This window comes from Mustela putorius, unplaced genomic scaffold (genome assembly GCF_011764305.1).
Source record: "Mustela putorius furo isolate JIRA1106 unplaced genomic scaffold, ASM1176430v1.1 tig00003942_pilon_pilon_pilon, whole genome shotgun sequence".
Classification (NCBI taxonomy): Eukaryota; Metazoa; Chordata; class Mammalia; order Carnivora; family Mustelidae; genus Mustela; species Mustela putorius.
In genome coordinates, this window is record NW_025422087.1 from 7,167,167 (window position 1) to 7,180,560 (window position 13,394).

At 41.1% G+C, this 13,394-nt stretch overlaps 2 protein-coding genes across 4 annotated transcripts in view; one reads left to right on the forward strand and one right to left on the reverse strand.

Moving 5' to 3' along the window:
• Nucleotides 1–1,408: 1,408 nt before the first annotated feature.
• ZAR1L (zygote arrest 1 like) lies at nt 1,409–9,829 on the reverse strand. Its single transcript, XM_004770820.3, has 4 exons — nt 8,253–9,829; nt 7,347–7,439; nt 5,409–5,483; nt 1,409–1,552 (listed from the first exon to the last, which is right to left on the reverse strand). Exons 1-4 carry the CDS (start codon nt 8,910–8,912, stop codon nt 1,409–1,411), a joined length of 972 nt encoding a protein of 323 aa, XP_004770877.1. The 5' UTR covers nt 8,913–9,829.
• An 853-nt stretch (nt 9,830–10,682) lies between these two features.
• BRCA2 (BRCA2 DNA repair associated) overlaps nt 10,683–13,394 on the forward strand; it is a 59,147-nt gene continuing 56,435 nt past the window's right edge. For all 3 annotated transcript variants that reach the window (XM_013044903.2, XM_013044904.2, XM_004770810.3), the window contains exons 1-2: nt 10,683–10,816; nt 11,542–11,647. In XM_013044903.2, the coding sequence (XP_012900357.1) occupies nt 11,581–11,647 (67 nt within the window). In that variant the 5' untranslated portion in view covers nt 10,683–10,816; nt 11,542–11,580. The remainder of the gene's footprint in view (nt 10,817–11,541; nt 11,648–13,394) is intronic.

The window sequence follows — 13,394 nt, forward strand, 5'->3', positions numbered from 1 at the left end:
CAGTGGTCTGGAACTGAACCTGCAATAGCTTTAAGGTATGCCTGTAATTTGCCCATAAGCGTACATAAGGTAGCGCATCCAGGATTTGAAGTTAGGTAATCTGACACTAGAACATGCTCCTAAATATTATACCTCTCAATTCCATTTGTGCCATGGTTCAAAGTAGAAATCTAAAATTCATCTATTTCTGCAAAATCCACTTCCAATCCTTTGTAATTCCAACATTATTTTGAACTGATGTACTTCTCCCCATCTCCATGGCCATCACCCTTGTCTAAGACATCATTTTGCCTGTGCATTCTTGTCTTCCCCCAACAGAGGGAGTTCCCTGCTGCCCTAATTTTTATTTTTATTTATTTATTTATGTTAAGCTTTGGAATTTTATTTATTTTTTATTTGTTTTGTAAGTCACCATGCAGTACTGCATGTTATACACAAACAATGAATCATGGAACACTACATCAAAAAGTAATGTATTGTATGGTGACTAACAGAGGGTGTTTTTTTAAAGTAAGTCTCTGATGTCACAGTCTTGAAACTCCTTTATGGGCTGCTGCATTCCTGACCATGACCAAAAGAACTTTCTGTGACCTGAACCCTGTCCTCTCCAGCCTCTGTCCCACATTAGCGTCAGGGGTCCCTATTCCTGGGACATGCCAAGTATGTAGCCCACCCACTCAGAGCCTTTGCTCTTGCTGTTCTCTTGGATCAAAACCATCTTTTCTCCAAGCTCCCTCCATCCTGCAAGGTCTCAATTCTCCTGCTCCCTCATCCCAACTACACTATCTAAAAGCTCACTCTATGATAGCACTCTGTTTCCTTCACAGCACTTACCACATCTGAATCTGAGGGGAAAAAATGTAAATGTAGTATTTCAAGCCATGGAGGAAGTTCGAGTCCATGTGGGTTCAAACACTGGCTGTATACTATGATCTGTGTCTCCCTCTCCTCATCTGTTAAGAAAGGGTATAGTAGTTTCTGCTTAGTATGACTGCTGTGGTAAGCTGCAATCCCTAGCAAATAAGTGCTGATTAAGCATTTGCTGTAATTACTGAAGGCAATATTCATGCCCGTGATCATCTCTATGTCCCCAGTGACTACACTGGGGGACTATGTCCCCCAATGACTACAGTTCCTCTTCATTGTTCCCTTTATAAAAGTGACAGTGTCAACTATCTCCCAGTGCCATATGGAGGTTTTTACCTCGTGATCACAATTAATGTATCTTCACGGTCTATTTTACATGCATTTATTTTATTCTACTGACATTGTACAACTGTTATACAACCTACAAAAAGTACAAAAGCCTAATCCATTTTCCAGTATCAGCTCAGAGCTAAGCTTCAAAAAAGGAACAGTACAGTAAATAACAAGGAGAGTTGGGTGTGGGCACAATTCATACTGCCTGTCAAATGATGTATTTAAAGCTGTAAGTATTGCCACAGGAGAATCTCTTGTCTTTGCAGCGACCACACAGTTCCTGTCGATGAGGCCTCCTTAGATCAATGTGCCTTTTCTTTTGAGAACAGGAACAACGAGACTTTGAACAGGTCTTTAGAAAACAAGGAATAATTTGGACACTAAATAATTAGTGTTTCAGATGTAATCATCAAATCAAAATACTTCTCCCCACCATCCATATCCCTCACATCTTCATCTCCCTTTGAATCTTATGAGAAGTCCAGGGCCAAGTTGTAAAAACCACTCAGATCCTGTCAAATGGCATGCATTTTGCAGAGGAAAGAGCAAAGATGGTATTTAAGAGAATACTGCTAAGCCAAGTAAGAAGATCTAATGTAAGAGACAGGTTTTTGGAGAGTTTATAGAATGTCCTCACTAGTGGGTTTTTACATCTGTAGCCAGGTGGGGCTGAGGGGCAGTGAGTGAATAATAAGTGATTTGATTAGCTAGGCTGGAATACTTGAAAACACCAGAGCAGTGATTCTCAACCAGCTGTATTTTACCAACCAAAAGACGTCTGGCAATGTCAGGAGATGCTTTTGGTTGTCGTAACTAGGGGGAAGAGGTTCTAGAGGAAGTTAATTCTCTTTCCTCTCCAGACATGCCTAATCTTTACTATAATATAGAGTATTCTTAACCATTACCCCATTCTGCCTACTGACAAATAAAAATAATACCCTATGGAGACCGGTATATTGCCCTTGCCCACCCTCCCAAATCCACTAATCTTTAAAATTGATCATCAATGTTCTATTTTATGCAAATGGTCATATGCAGAAATGAGTAAGTTTTACGTTTTATATTGTGCAAACAGGATTTTCATTTTGCAAATGAAAGTCTTGAATGTGATTTATGAAATGTTGTACTACATTTATATCTTCCACTCTTCCAATGACAAGAATGCATCCTTATAAGAAAATTCTAATAGCTAAAACATGGTGTTTACTATACAAATAAAAAAATAAATAAAAATCAGTACGTACTCTAAGGTAGGTTTTTGTTTCTGGCAATGGTGGACTAGGAGGTTACACCAAGCCTCCTACTTAGGATAACTAGAAAAGCTGAGCTAAAGAAAATAACTTTTAAAAGGAACTATTTGAAGGCACTGGAGAATTAGTGAATCATTAGTGAAAGAAACCCAGAAATGGAGATGAACCTGACATTTGGGACTATTTCCTCTCTAAAGGTCTTTCAATTCTGGAAGAGGTGAAAGAAAGTGGGAAGCTGAAGGTAAATTTGACAAGTTGATAAAGCTGAGGGATAATTTTAAACATGCCCAAATGGAAAAGACCTGGTATGCAGTTCAGGTTTTGTGTTGGGACCCTGGAGGCTACAACCTAAGAATAAAGATGAACCAAGAACTGACCCAGTTTTCACAGATGCTGAAGCCCAGCTTCAAAGCAGCTTAGAGAATAGCAATCTAAATTGTCGGGGTCTCTCATCTTCTCCAGAGCAAACAAATCTCTTGTGGAGGAAGATACTATCATGGGCTTCAAATTATCACTATAATTCTTCATATTCATTAGAGAGCACTCAATCAAAAATAACCATATGAGGTGTATGAGGAGACAGAACCACAGAAAATGAAGAGCATAGCAACAGAACCATAGGGCATTAAGTTAATGGAGTCACCTAATACAAATCTCAAGATAATTACACTTAATATATTCAAAAGAAACAAGACTGATATTTTCAGCAGAGATCTGGAAGTCATTTTTTCAACACATAAAAATTGTAGCACTCAGAGACAGAATAACTGAAATAAACTCAACAGATGGATTTAATACCAGGTTGGAAATAGCTGAGGAAAGAGAGAAATGAAGGATAGTTTAGTAGATGATATCCAAACTGAAGCAAGGAGAGACAAAACCATAAGAAATATAGAAAAGAGCATTAAAGGCATAAGGGAGATGGCGAAAGGTCTAATATGAGTAACTGGAAGAGAGAATGGGGGAAGAAGTAATAATTGAAAAGATAATAGCTGATAACTTTCCAAAAGAGATAAAAATCTTCAAGCTACAGATTCAAGAAATACAATGAATCCCAAATACGTTAAATACAAAGAAACCAACACTAGGCATATAATTGTAATTGAAAACCAAAACAGAGAGAAATATCTTAGAGTTAAGTAGATTTAAGAAGGAGACAAAGAACAGGAGATATTACTTCAAAAGAGCTACAAAATACTAATAGCCAACCTCACAAAAGCATTGAAGGTCAGACCCTTAAAGGGCAAAAAGGAAATTACTGCCAACCTATAAATTCTATACCCAGCAAAATTATCCTTTAAAATCGAAAAGGAGGGGCACCTTGGTGGCTCAGTGGGTTAAAGCCTCTGCCTTTGGCTCAGGTCATGATCCCAGGGTCTTGGGATTAAGCCCCACATCAGGCTCTATGCTCAGCAGGAAGCCTGCTTCCTCCTCTCTCTCTGCCTGCCTCTCTGCCTACTTGTGATCTCCATCTGTCAAATAAATAAATAAAATCTTTAAAATAAAATAAAATCCAAGAGGACAGGCCACCTTCAGACGTGCACTATAGTAAATATTAAAACATGGGGCACCTGGGTGGCTCATTCAGTTAAACATCTGACTCTTGGTTTTGGCTCAGGTCATGATCTCAGGATCTTGAGATGAAGCCTCGTGTTGGGCTTTGTGGTTAAAGATTCTCTCCCTTTGCCCTTCCCATTACTCTGTCTCTAAAATAAATCTTTAAAAAATATATTAAAATGTAGTCTTCAGGTAAAAGGAAAGTGGCCCTACATACAGAAAGGACCTAAACAACAGAAAAGAAACATATGTAGCTAAAGCTGATGAATGACTATATAAAATAATGTCTTATAGAGTTTAGAATTAAAATATACAACGGCAGTATAAAATCTAGTATGAGGCAATAAGGAGTTAGAGTGTTCTAAGTTCATTGCATTGTCAAGGAGATCTAAAATTCACAATTTATGTAGACATTGATAGCTCAAAGAATCATGTTGTATTGTCTAAGGTAACCACCAGAAGAATAATAAACAATGAAAACTACCAAGGTAATAGAGATGGGGAATTTTTTATTTTTTTTTAAAGTCAATTCAACTGAACACAAGAAAAAAAAAGTAGTATAATAAAAATATATTTAAACCTGACTTATATTTAAAAACAGACTAAAAATCTAAAGGTAAATAATTTATAAACTATTAGACTACTTTCGGATATTTTAAAGTAGTACAAAAATGTTTTTCACTAAATGAAGGATTTAGATTTTTTTAAAAAACGCTTGATTACAAAAACCAACTACATCATACTTCCCTGAAAAGTTTAAAAAAGAGGTTTCCTGCAAGCTCTCATCTAATTCTAGGACTTCCTAGACACTGGAGAAACCATAAAACTTGATCATAGTTCTAATTTCTATTATTTGTGTAAACTTGAGCAAGTTATTTTCTTATTGGACTTTAGCTTTCTGGTCTGTAACATGGGGATAACACCTACCTCAAAGTTTAGATTACAGGAGATAATGCACATAAAACACTTAGCCCAAAGTTTGGTACATAGTAAAGCTTAACACTGGTAACCTATTAAGTTACTACATCCCTATAGGATTGTCGAAACCTTATATTGTGCACCTGAAACCAATATAACACTGTATGTTAACTAACTAGAACAAAAATAAACTTTTAAAAAGTTGCTACATCCAAACTACACACAGGGTGTTTGAGAAACACATAGCCCATACATAAAACACACCATATAAAGCAACTTTAAAAAGTCAGTCTTACTCCCCTCCCTACAGCCCCCCCAAATCTAGAATTTATCTTTTATCTAAAATATAAAAATTCGAGGTATAGAAAACTTAACACTTTGATGCAAATATACAATTCTATCAAATCACAACATTTTGCCACAGAAACTTCTACTTAAAAATGGCAACATTAGAGACACAATGAAAGTGCTCTATATGCTTACCTGACATTGGATTGCTTCTACTCGATAAGGGTTAAAACTCTTTAGGCATTTGCAACATAGTTGTTTGAAATAAACCTAAAGAGAAACAAGTCTATTTTTTAAATACAAGATTATATGTACCTTAGGCTCTGAGTTTTTAATTGAAGTACTCCATTCCCCCAGTTTGTGCCTAGCTTTTGCCCCTCTGCCCTGAGGTCTGAAGCTCTTCTGGTGCTATGAGCCACTTTTTCCTCACTCTTTGCATCTCAGTTTCCTTACCTGTAGAATCAAGATACTACCACTTATTTTCTCTAATTGGCAACTACCTAATAATGTACATGAGGTACCACAGTAAAAATCTTCAATGGGAAGTAGCTATTATCATTTTATTCATTGTGTGGGCTGAATCCTTGACCTTCTCCTTCTGACCTAGTATATGAGTAGTGTATTTCATTTTCTCATATTTTCCCACCTGAACTTCAAATTATTTGTAGCTACCCACCCATACTTACTGTTTCTCAACTCTGTGCATTTTTTGTGCACATTTTCTCCCTGCCTTACTTGAACTCCTATTTATCCTCTGAAATCCTGCATGGCCATCACGATGCCTTCCCTCCAAAATGGTAACCATGCCCCTCCTGTGTTACTTCTGCAACACCTCCATGCCACTGGGGCCACTGTGTCTACCACCAAATTGCATTTTATCTGTGTCACTCCTAGGAGAATAAATTTCTTAAGAATGAGTTCTAGGGGGGTACCGGGTGGCTCAGTGGGTTAAAGCCTCTGCCTTCGGCTCAGGTCATGATCCCAGGTTCCTGGGCTCAAGTTCCACACTGGGGCCCTTGCTCAACAGAGAGCCTGCTTCTCCCTCCTGCATGAGGGAGCATGTGCTTGAGCTCTCTCTGACAAATAAATGAATAAAGTCTTTAAAAATCCATTTGCCTTCAGGGTCTAGTAAACGGCTAGTTTTCACTCAGTCAAGTTTTCACTCAGGCTTTCGCACGCTTTCTTGCCCTCTCCTCCTACAGACCTTGAGCCAGAAAAGCAGTATCTAAAATGTGAAAGCACAGGGAACTCAAACTCAAATGCTCTGCTCACCCAAGTTAATGAAATAGACCAGATGTGGACTGTTGCAAAATGAAGTGTGCATACCCACTGTAAGGAGCTAGAAGCTGCTGAGCCCCAGCCTACTGTCGTCACACTGAAATGAGAGTCTATAGTGACCAGAGTCTATCAGGGAAATCTGGAAATGCAGATTGTGAAATCTTTCCCAACCTCAATAGGTTTTCTTTTTTGTTTTTTTAAAATATTTTATTTATTTGTTTGACAGAGAAAATGGGAATACAAGCAGGCGGAGTGGGAGAGAGAGAAGCAGGCTTCCCGCCAGGCAGGGAGCCCAGTGCAGGGCTTGATCCTAGGACTCTAGGATGATGACCTGAGCCGAAGGCACACACTGAACACCTGAGCCACCCAGGCACCCCACCAGTCTTAAAATGTTGACAAGTAATTCAAATTAAGGGGGAAAAACTGCTTAGCCTAAAGAAGTCTCTCCAAAGTTAACCGTCACAATAGATTATTTCTCGTATTGCCCCACCTTGTGGCCAGACCATGGAAATTTCCAGGAGCTAAGGCCCAAACAGGTTCAAAATACACCAATTTTAAGACTATAGACAGTTTCACCATACATAAGGACAAGAGTTCACTTAAGTAACCTGAAATTTTGTTCAACAGAACTACCAACCAAATGTAACACCAGCTTTAAGAGCCTCAGTAGTTCATGTGGACAGTCCAATTCAGTTCAATTTAAATATTAACGGAGTACCTATTAAGGGCCCCACACTAAGGCTGCCAAATGAATGAGACAGCATTACGGTCAGGCTCCATCAGGAAACACTCTCCCTCGATATAACATCTGTGTCTCCCCCATCCTCCTCCCACATCCCGCTCACTTTTACTTACCTTATTAGTTCCAGAAATGCACCACACGTAAGCACTCTCCCATCTGGTCTTACAATCTTTACAGTGAAAATAGCCATATTTTGGTTCCAAAAACTGCAGATAAGGAAGAAAAATCTTTTACAATCTTGGGTAGTGGGGGCAGTAAATCCAGGTCCTCTTCCATCATGGCTTTGTATAAAAAAGCAAAAAGCCGAAAAAAAAAAAAAAAAAGAAATAAAAAACAAAACAAAGGGCGCCTGGGTGGCTCAGTGGGTTAAGCCGCTGCCTTCAGCTCGGGTCATGATCTCAGGGTGCTGGGATCGAGTCCCGCGTCGGGCTCTCTGCTCAGCAGGGAGCCTGCTTCCTCCTCTCTCTCTGCCTGCCTCTCTGCCTGCTTGTGATCTCTCTCTCTGTCAAATAAATAAATAAAATCTTAAAAAAAAAAAAACAAAACAAAAACAAAAAGCCTCCTAACCTCATTCATAGCTGTTCTCAAGGCTACCAGGCTAATTTAGCATCTCATCTCTCAAGGATTACTCTGGGATCCTTATTGTTCCCATCTCCTGTACTTTTCTAATGTTCTTTCAACAATGCCACCAGCACATTCTCCCCTAAACGAGAAACTGATCATATATTTGACAGACTTGAAACTCCATTTTATCTCTTTCCCAAGACCAGTGGCTTCCAGACTTTGGGTTTTCACATGCTTAAAGTTGGCAAAAAGTTCCACCAAGAAGTTATTTTTGGTGAAATTTCACCAAAAACTTACAAAACCTGTAGGACATGTAAAACGCACAGTTTTCAGAATAACCTCTCCTTCATCAAGTAAAGGGAGAAAGTGAAAGATCTTTCTATATTGCCCCAGAAATGGAAATGAAGAGAGGATGAGGCTGGCTGAGAACTGAGGACAGGGAGGAGAAAATTCACCTGGAAATTGGGTTTCCTGAGCAGATCTTCCCCACCAACTCCCTGTGCCTGCTTGCTCTTCCTTTCCCGAGGACTTGAGGCATCTTTCTCCTCCAACTCATTGTTCTGGTGAAGTTCCTCCTGTTCATCCTCTTCCAACCTTGGCGTTGGTGGTGGCTGCTGCTGCTGGCTGGCCTCAGCAGGACCCAGAAGTGCCTTCCTCTCCTGGTCTTCCCCCTCCCTCTGCAGCTGAATCAAGCCCCTGGGACCTATCACTGGTGAGTAGACTCCCCAGGCTGACAGGGGTGCCTTGTGGCCTCTGCTGCCCCAAGGGGAGCGGCTGCGCAAGGTGCGAGGCCCCAGTGAGCACTGCACGGACTTGTCCACCCGCGGGCTCACCTGCACGCCCACCTCCCTGGTTTGGGCCTTGTAAAGCCGCAGGTTTAGGCTGGGGTTCATCTGGGAGAGAACAGCCTTAAGCTGCGCCCTCTTGTAAGGGTCCATGCAGCAGTCGGAAGCATTTGCAGGCACCAGCAACCTAGGCCTGGCCAGGAAAGTGGGGGGACCGGTGTTTGGCCTCCAATCAGGCTGTTTGTGTTCAGAGAGTCCAGGATGGCCCAAAGGCATTGGATTCCCATAGCCCTGGTACAAGCCATAGGGAACACGGACAAAGCGCTCCATCCGCCTGGTGGCCAGGCACAGCACAATATCCCTGGAGAGGGTTTGTTTGTCTCCTTGTTTTGCCTTCCACCTTCATCCACCCCCCCTTTCTTTTTCCCCTGATCAAGTTAGTGTTGGTTTGTTCCAAGTTTCTCCCTTTATTTCAAATCCTGATGGAAGCTGCTGCCTATTATCCTAATTAAAGGACAGGCAATCTACCTGTCTACAGAGGTCTAATTTCCACCTGATTCCTAATTGCTCTTCCCTATCTCTTCAATTCACTGTTCCTGAATCTTCTTCAAAGCTGTTTTTCATTTCTGACTTCTTATTCATACACATGCTTTCGTTAGCAAGTCACTCATGTATCCTATAGTAACTATTTTAGACATCCTGTTTTAAAGCATATACTAAATCAAATACAAATAATAATTTATCTGAGCAGCAAACTAGAAGAGCATAAGGACGTAAGTATACTGTGGAGAGCTAATGAATGTAAAGATCCCAGAACCACAGAAGCAAGGAGCATTGGGGGGGTGTTTTATATATTATGAGAAAATGTATTTCAGAGGGTTGTAGGGCATGCCAACAGATCTCATTAATTCACTCCTAGTGAGGAGGATCCCTCTCCCAAAAAAGGTGAAAAAAAGCCAATTATTTTGATCTAGAGGGTAAACAAACTTAACCATGGGTTTAGTGTCTGAAATCAAAGGGACTTGAATTGACACCATGGCCTTGTTACCAGACAAGTTACTTAACCAGGTGATTTGGTTTCCCCAGCTGACAGTACTAATATACATGATTGTAAGATTTAAGTGTTCAGTAAGTGTTAACTATCACAAGCTTTAGTATCTGTATTGGTAAGGCTTCCTGCTTAAAGCTCAAGACTATGATCAAACTAAAATGACTCCTATATAACCACGTAGAGCCCACCCTTTTACTAATCCAAGGTTGTTTCGCTGTTTACTTGCTCAAGAGCTTTCTGGAAGCAGCAAGGTCTATGAGCAGCTCTCTCCACACCAGTTGAAAGCTTTCTCGGTTATACAACAAATCTGAATTACAGCTCTTGCTGCGCAGGTCACGGACCCTGTGAATGAGGACAGGTGCCCTTCTCCCAGGGCGACTTGGAGAGAAGACAGGCACAGAACGAGATGATTGCCACCCCGAGAATGTAAAGGATGCTACAGAAGCCTGCGGAGGGTTGTGAGTGGAGGAGTAGAGAGTGAACGTGGTTTCACAATTTTTATAAAGGAGGCGGGCAAACAGGCTTGGAGGGCTTGAAAACTTGGTACCTAGGAGCAACACGCGGGCTAGAACTTAAGTCCTCTGGTTTCAAATCTCATCCCTTTCCACTCTGTAGAGAGCACGCAGCAGGGCAGTCAGTCAGCTACAACCACGGACCACTTGGGGGGACCGTCCTCTCTAAGGGCAAACAAAGGTCTTTCAAAGACCCCAGGCCGTCCCCTGGCTGCCACCCAAACGTGAGGGGGAGCAGAGAGAAGGGGGAGGAGTCGAGGAGTATACACAATGGGCGGTCACGGGCAGGAGCAACGCCTTGTACTCCGAAGGCTCCGCGAAAACAGAACAAACACCCCAGCTCTCTCTTCACGCGGTTCCGGGCCGACTGTCCAGTGGGCCAACAACGACTTGGCTTCCGCCACACAGAGGCGCCAGCCGCCCTCCCGGAACCTGACTTCCGGGTCGCACGCACGCTGCGTGTTACGTCACGGCGTCACCGCGCGACGTGTCGAGAGAGCGGGCTTTTGGCGCGAGAGTCTGAAATAAGATCGGCGGAGGCGGAGCTGCTGGGGCTCGGCGCAGCCGTGGATCGTCGCAGAAAGGAGCCAGCGGGTCAGCCTTCTGATCGAAGTGCCGGCGCCGTTTTTGTCAGCCTTCTCCGGCCAAAAAGAGCGGCACCTCCGGAGGCGGTTAGTGTTGGCCGGGTGGAGACCGACAGGCCTGTCTCCCGCGGTGTGGGGCTGTGGGGGACCGCCTCCCCTTCCCTGGGTGGGAGCCGCGGCCTCCAGACCCTGACGGTCTCCTGCCGCTGACGGTCTCCGCCAGCCGCGAGCCCCGCCCCTTCCCTGGAATTCCGCTTCCCAACTTTGCGCCCCGCCCGCCGCCCGCCGCCCAGGGTTTGCCCCTGAGCTGCCCTAGATGTCCCACTCTGAAATCTCCTTAGTTGGAAATACGATGAAGTGACTTTAACGGAATATTGTAATTTTAGAAGATGTTTCCCAGCGCCTGACACACTGTATCGGCCTTCCTTAACCCCCAGGGAATTGCTGTATTACGAAAATTTACTGATGTGACATTGTCAAAAGCTATTTATCTCTTAATAGGACCCCTCGTTGGCTGTGCACCCTCTAACCACACGTGACTAGTTAATTAAAATTAAATATTTAGAATTCTGTTCTGAGGCCTACTTGCCGCATTTCAAATGCTTAATGGGGATAGTGGTCACTGTATTGCACAGCACAAATATAGAATGCTCCCATCATCGCAATAAGTTTGATTATTGTCCGGAAAGATGGGACTGAAGTCAGTAAACAGTATAACTTTAGGCAAGTTTACCTGCTTTTGATTTTTACTTCAGAGTCGGTTAACAAGGACTGCATCACTGTGAAGTGTATTTTGGTGTTGTCTTTTGCAGAGTTATTTACCTAGCGTTGGAGTAATTCTGTAGATAAAAATGCCTATTGGATGCAAAGAGAGGCCGACTTTTTTTGAAATTTTTAAGACGCGGTGCAATGAAGCAGGTATTACAAAGTTTATATACATGGATCATTTATGTTGCGAACATGTTTTCAGAAAACTATGTAACTGCGCTTGCTTGCTTAGAGGAATCCAATACCTAACGTTTTGTTTTCCTGTAAACTGTTTCGTATGGGGTCATAAATCCAGTTAAGAAAGTGATCATTTACAGTTAACGAAATGATAACTATAGAACCCTGGGGATAAAGAAGGTACTGGCCTCTTGATAGCAGGAGAATGTACTGTTTTTAAAGCACAGAACTTTTAGCAATTGGTAATGTTACTTTATATTAGAAGTTGTCAAACTTTAGTCTCTTTACACTCTTGAAAATGATTGAGGACCCCAAAGAGGTTTTGTTTATGTAGGCTACCAAATAGAAATTAAAACTTAGAATTTTTAAAGATGTGTGTTAATTCACTTAAAAAATAAAAAATCCATTGCATATTAACACAAATGAACATTTTTATGAAAAATACCTTTTCTCCCAAAAAGAGTGGCTCTGTTTTACAGTTTTGCAGTTCTCTGTAATATCTGGCTTAGTAGAAGATAGCTGAATCCTCATACCAATTTCTGCATTTCATCTGTTGCAGTATAGTGTTTTGGTAGAAGTATATAAAGAAAAGCCAGCCCTCCACAACAATGTAGTTGAAAAAAAGGAGTATTTTAATAGTCTTCAGTTAACTGTGGGTATCTTTGATAATATACCAGAACTAGACAAGTGTTAGTTTTAAGAGTTGCAGTATGGATTTGGAAATCGTATCATGATCTTTTCCTTCCCTTTGTTACATTTAATTCTATTAGTCTTTCTTGCACTTTGAACAAATTGTTTATCCATGCTGTAACGTCAGGCACTGATCATTGGGAAAAGGTCAGTGTTCCGAATTACACTGATATTCCATGTATTGACACATTGTATTAAGCTATAAAAAGTACATTTGGTACTTTTTAAGAAAATCTCACCCGAAAAGTCTTTTAATATTAGGAAGATGCCAAGTTTACAGAGGCTCATAAAGTTTTAACAAAATTCTAATTCCCTTTTAAAAGCTCCTATTTGGGGGCATCTAGGGGGCTCAGTTAAGCGTCCACCTCTTGATTTCAGCTCAGGCCTTAATACCGGAGTCATGAATTCAAGCCCCACATTGGACTCTGCACTGGGCATGGAGACTACTTTTAAAATTTTTTAAAAAATAAAAACATAAAAGCTTCCATTTTATCATTGACAGCAAACTTTTTTCTGGGTGACAGACTTACTTCATTTTTAAGAAAATGTCTACCAAATCACCCAACTCAAAATGACTTATTAGTTGTTCTTGCTACTAAAAATGGCTTTCCATGGAAAAAAGTGCTAATTCAGCTCCTAACTCATCACAAGTGCCTTTTTAGATATCTGTCATACTTAAATATGCAAAAAATGCTTTATGCACACTTTCCATTTTATCACAGAGAATATTAGAAGATGTGCTCAAGAGTTGGGCTTTCTAAAACTAATTTTTACTGCGTGATTAATGATATTTTAAGTTGGACTGGCTTTTCGGTTTTGTTTTTGACAAGTGTGTGATGTGCATACAATTAATAGAAGTTTATTGCCACTGCCTTGACTCATGCAAAGATGTCATCAGTTTTACTCAGCAGTGGCGCAAATGTCAGCATTGTGAAAAAGAGAAACAATGCCTTAGTATTATTATCAAAATAGTTTTACATCATGGACCTCCTGAAATTGGCTTGGGGATCTCTCCACAACCCCTCCCTAT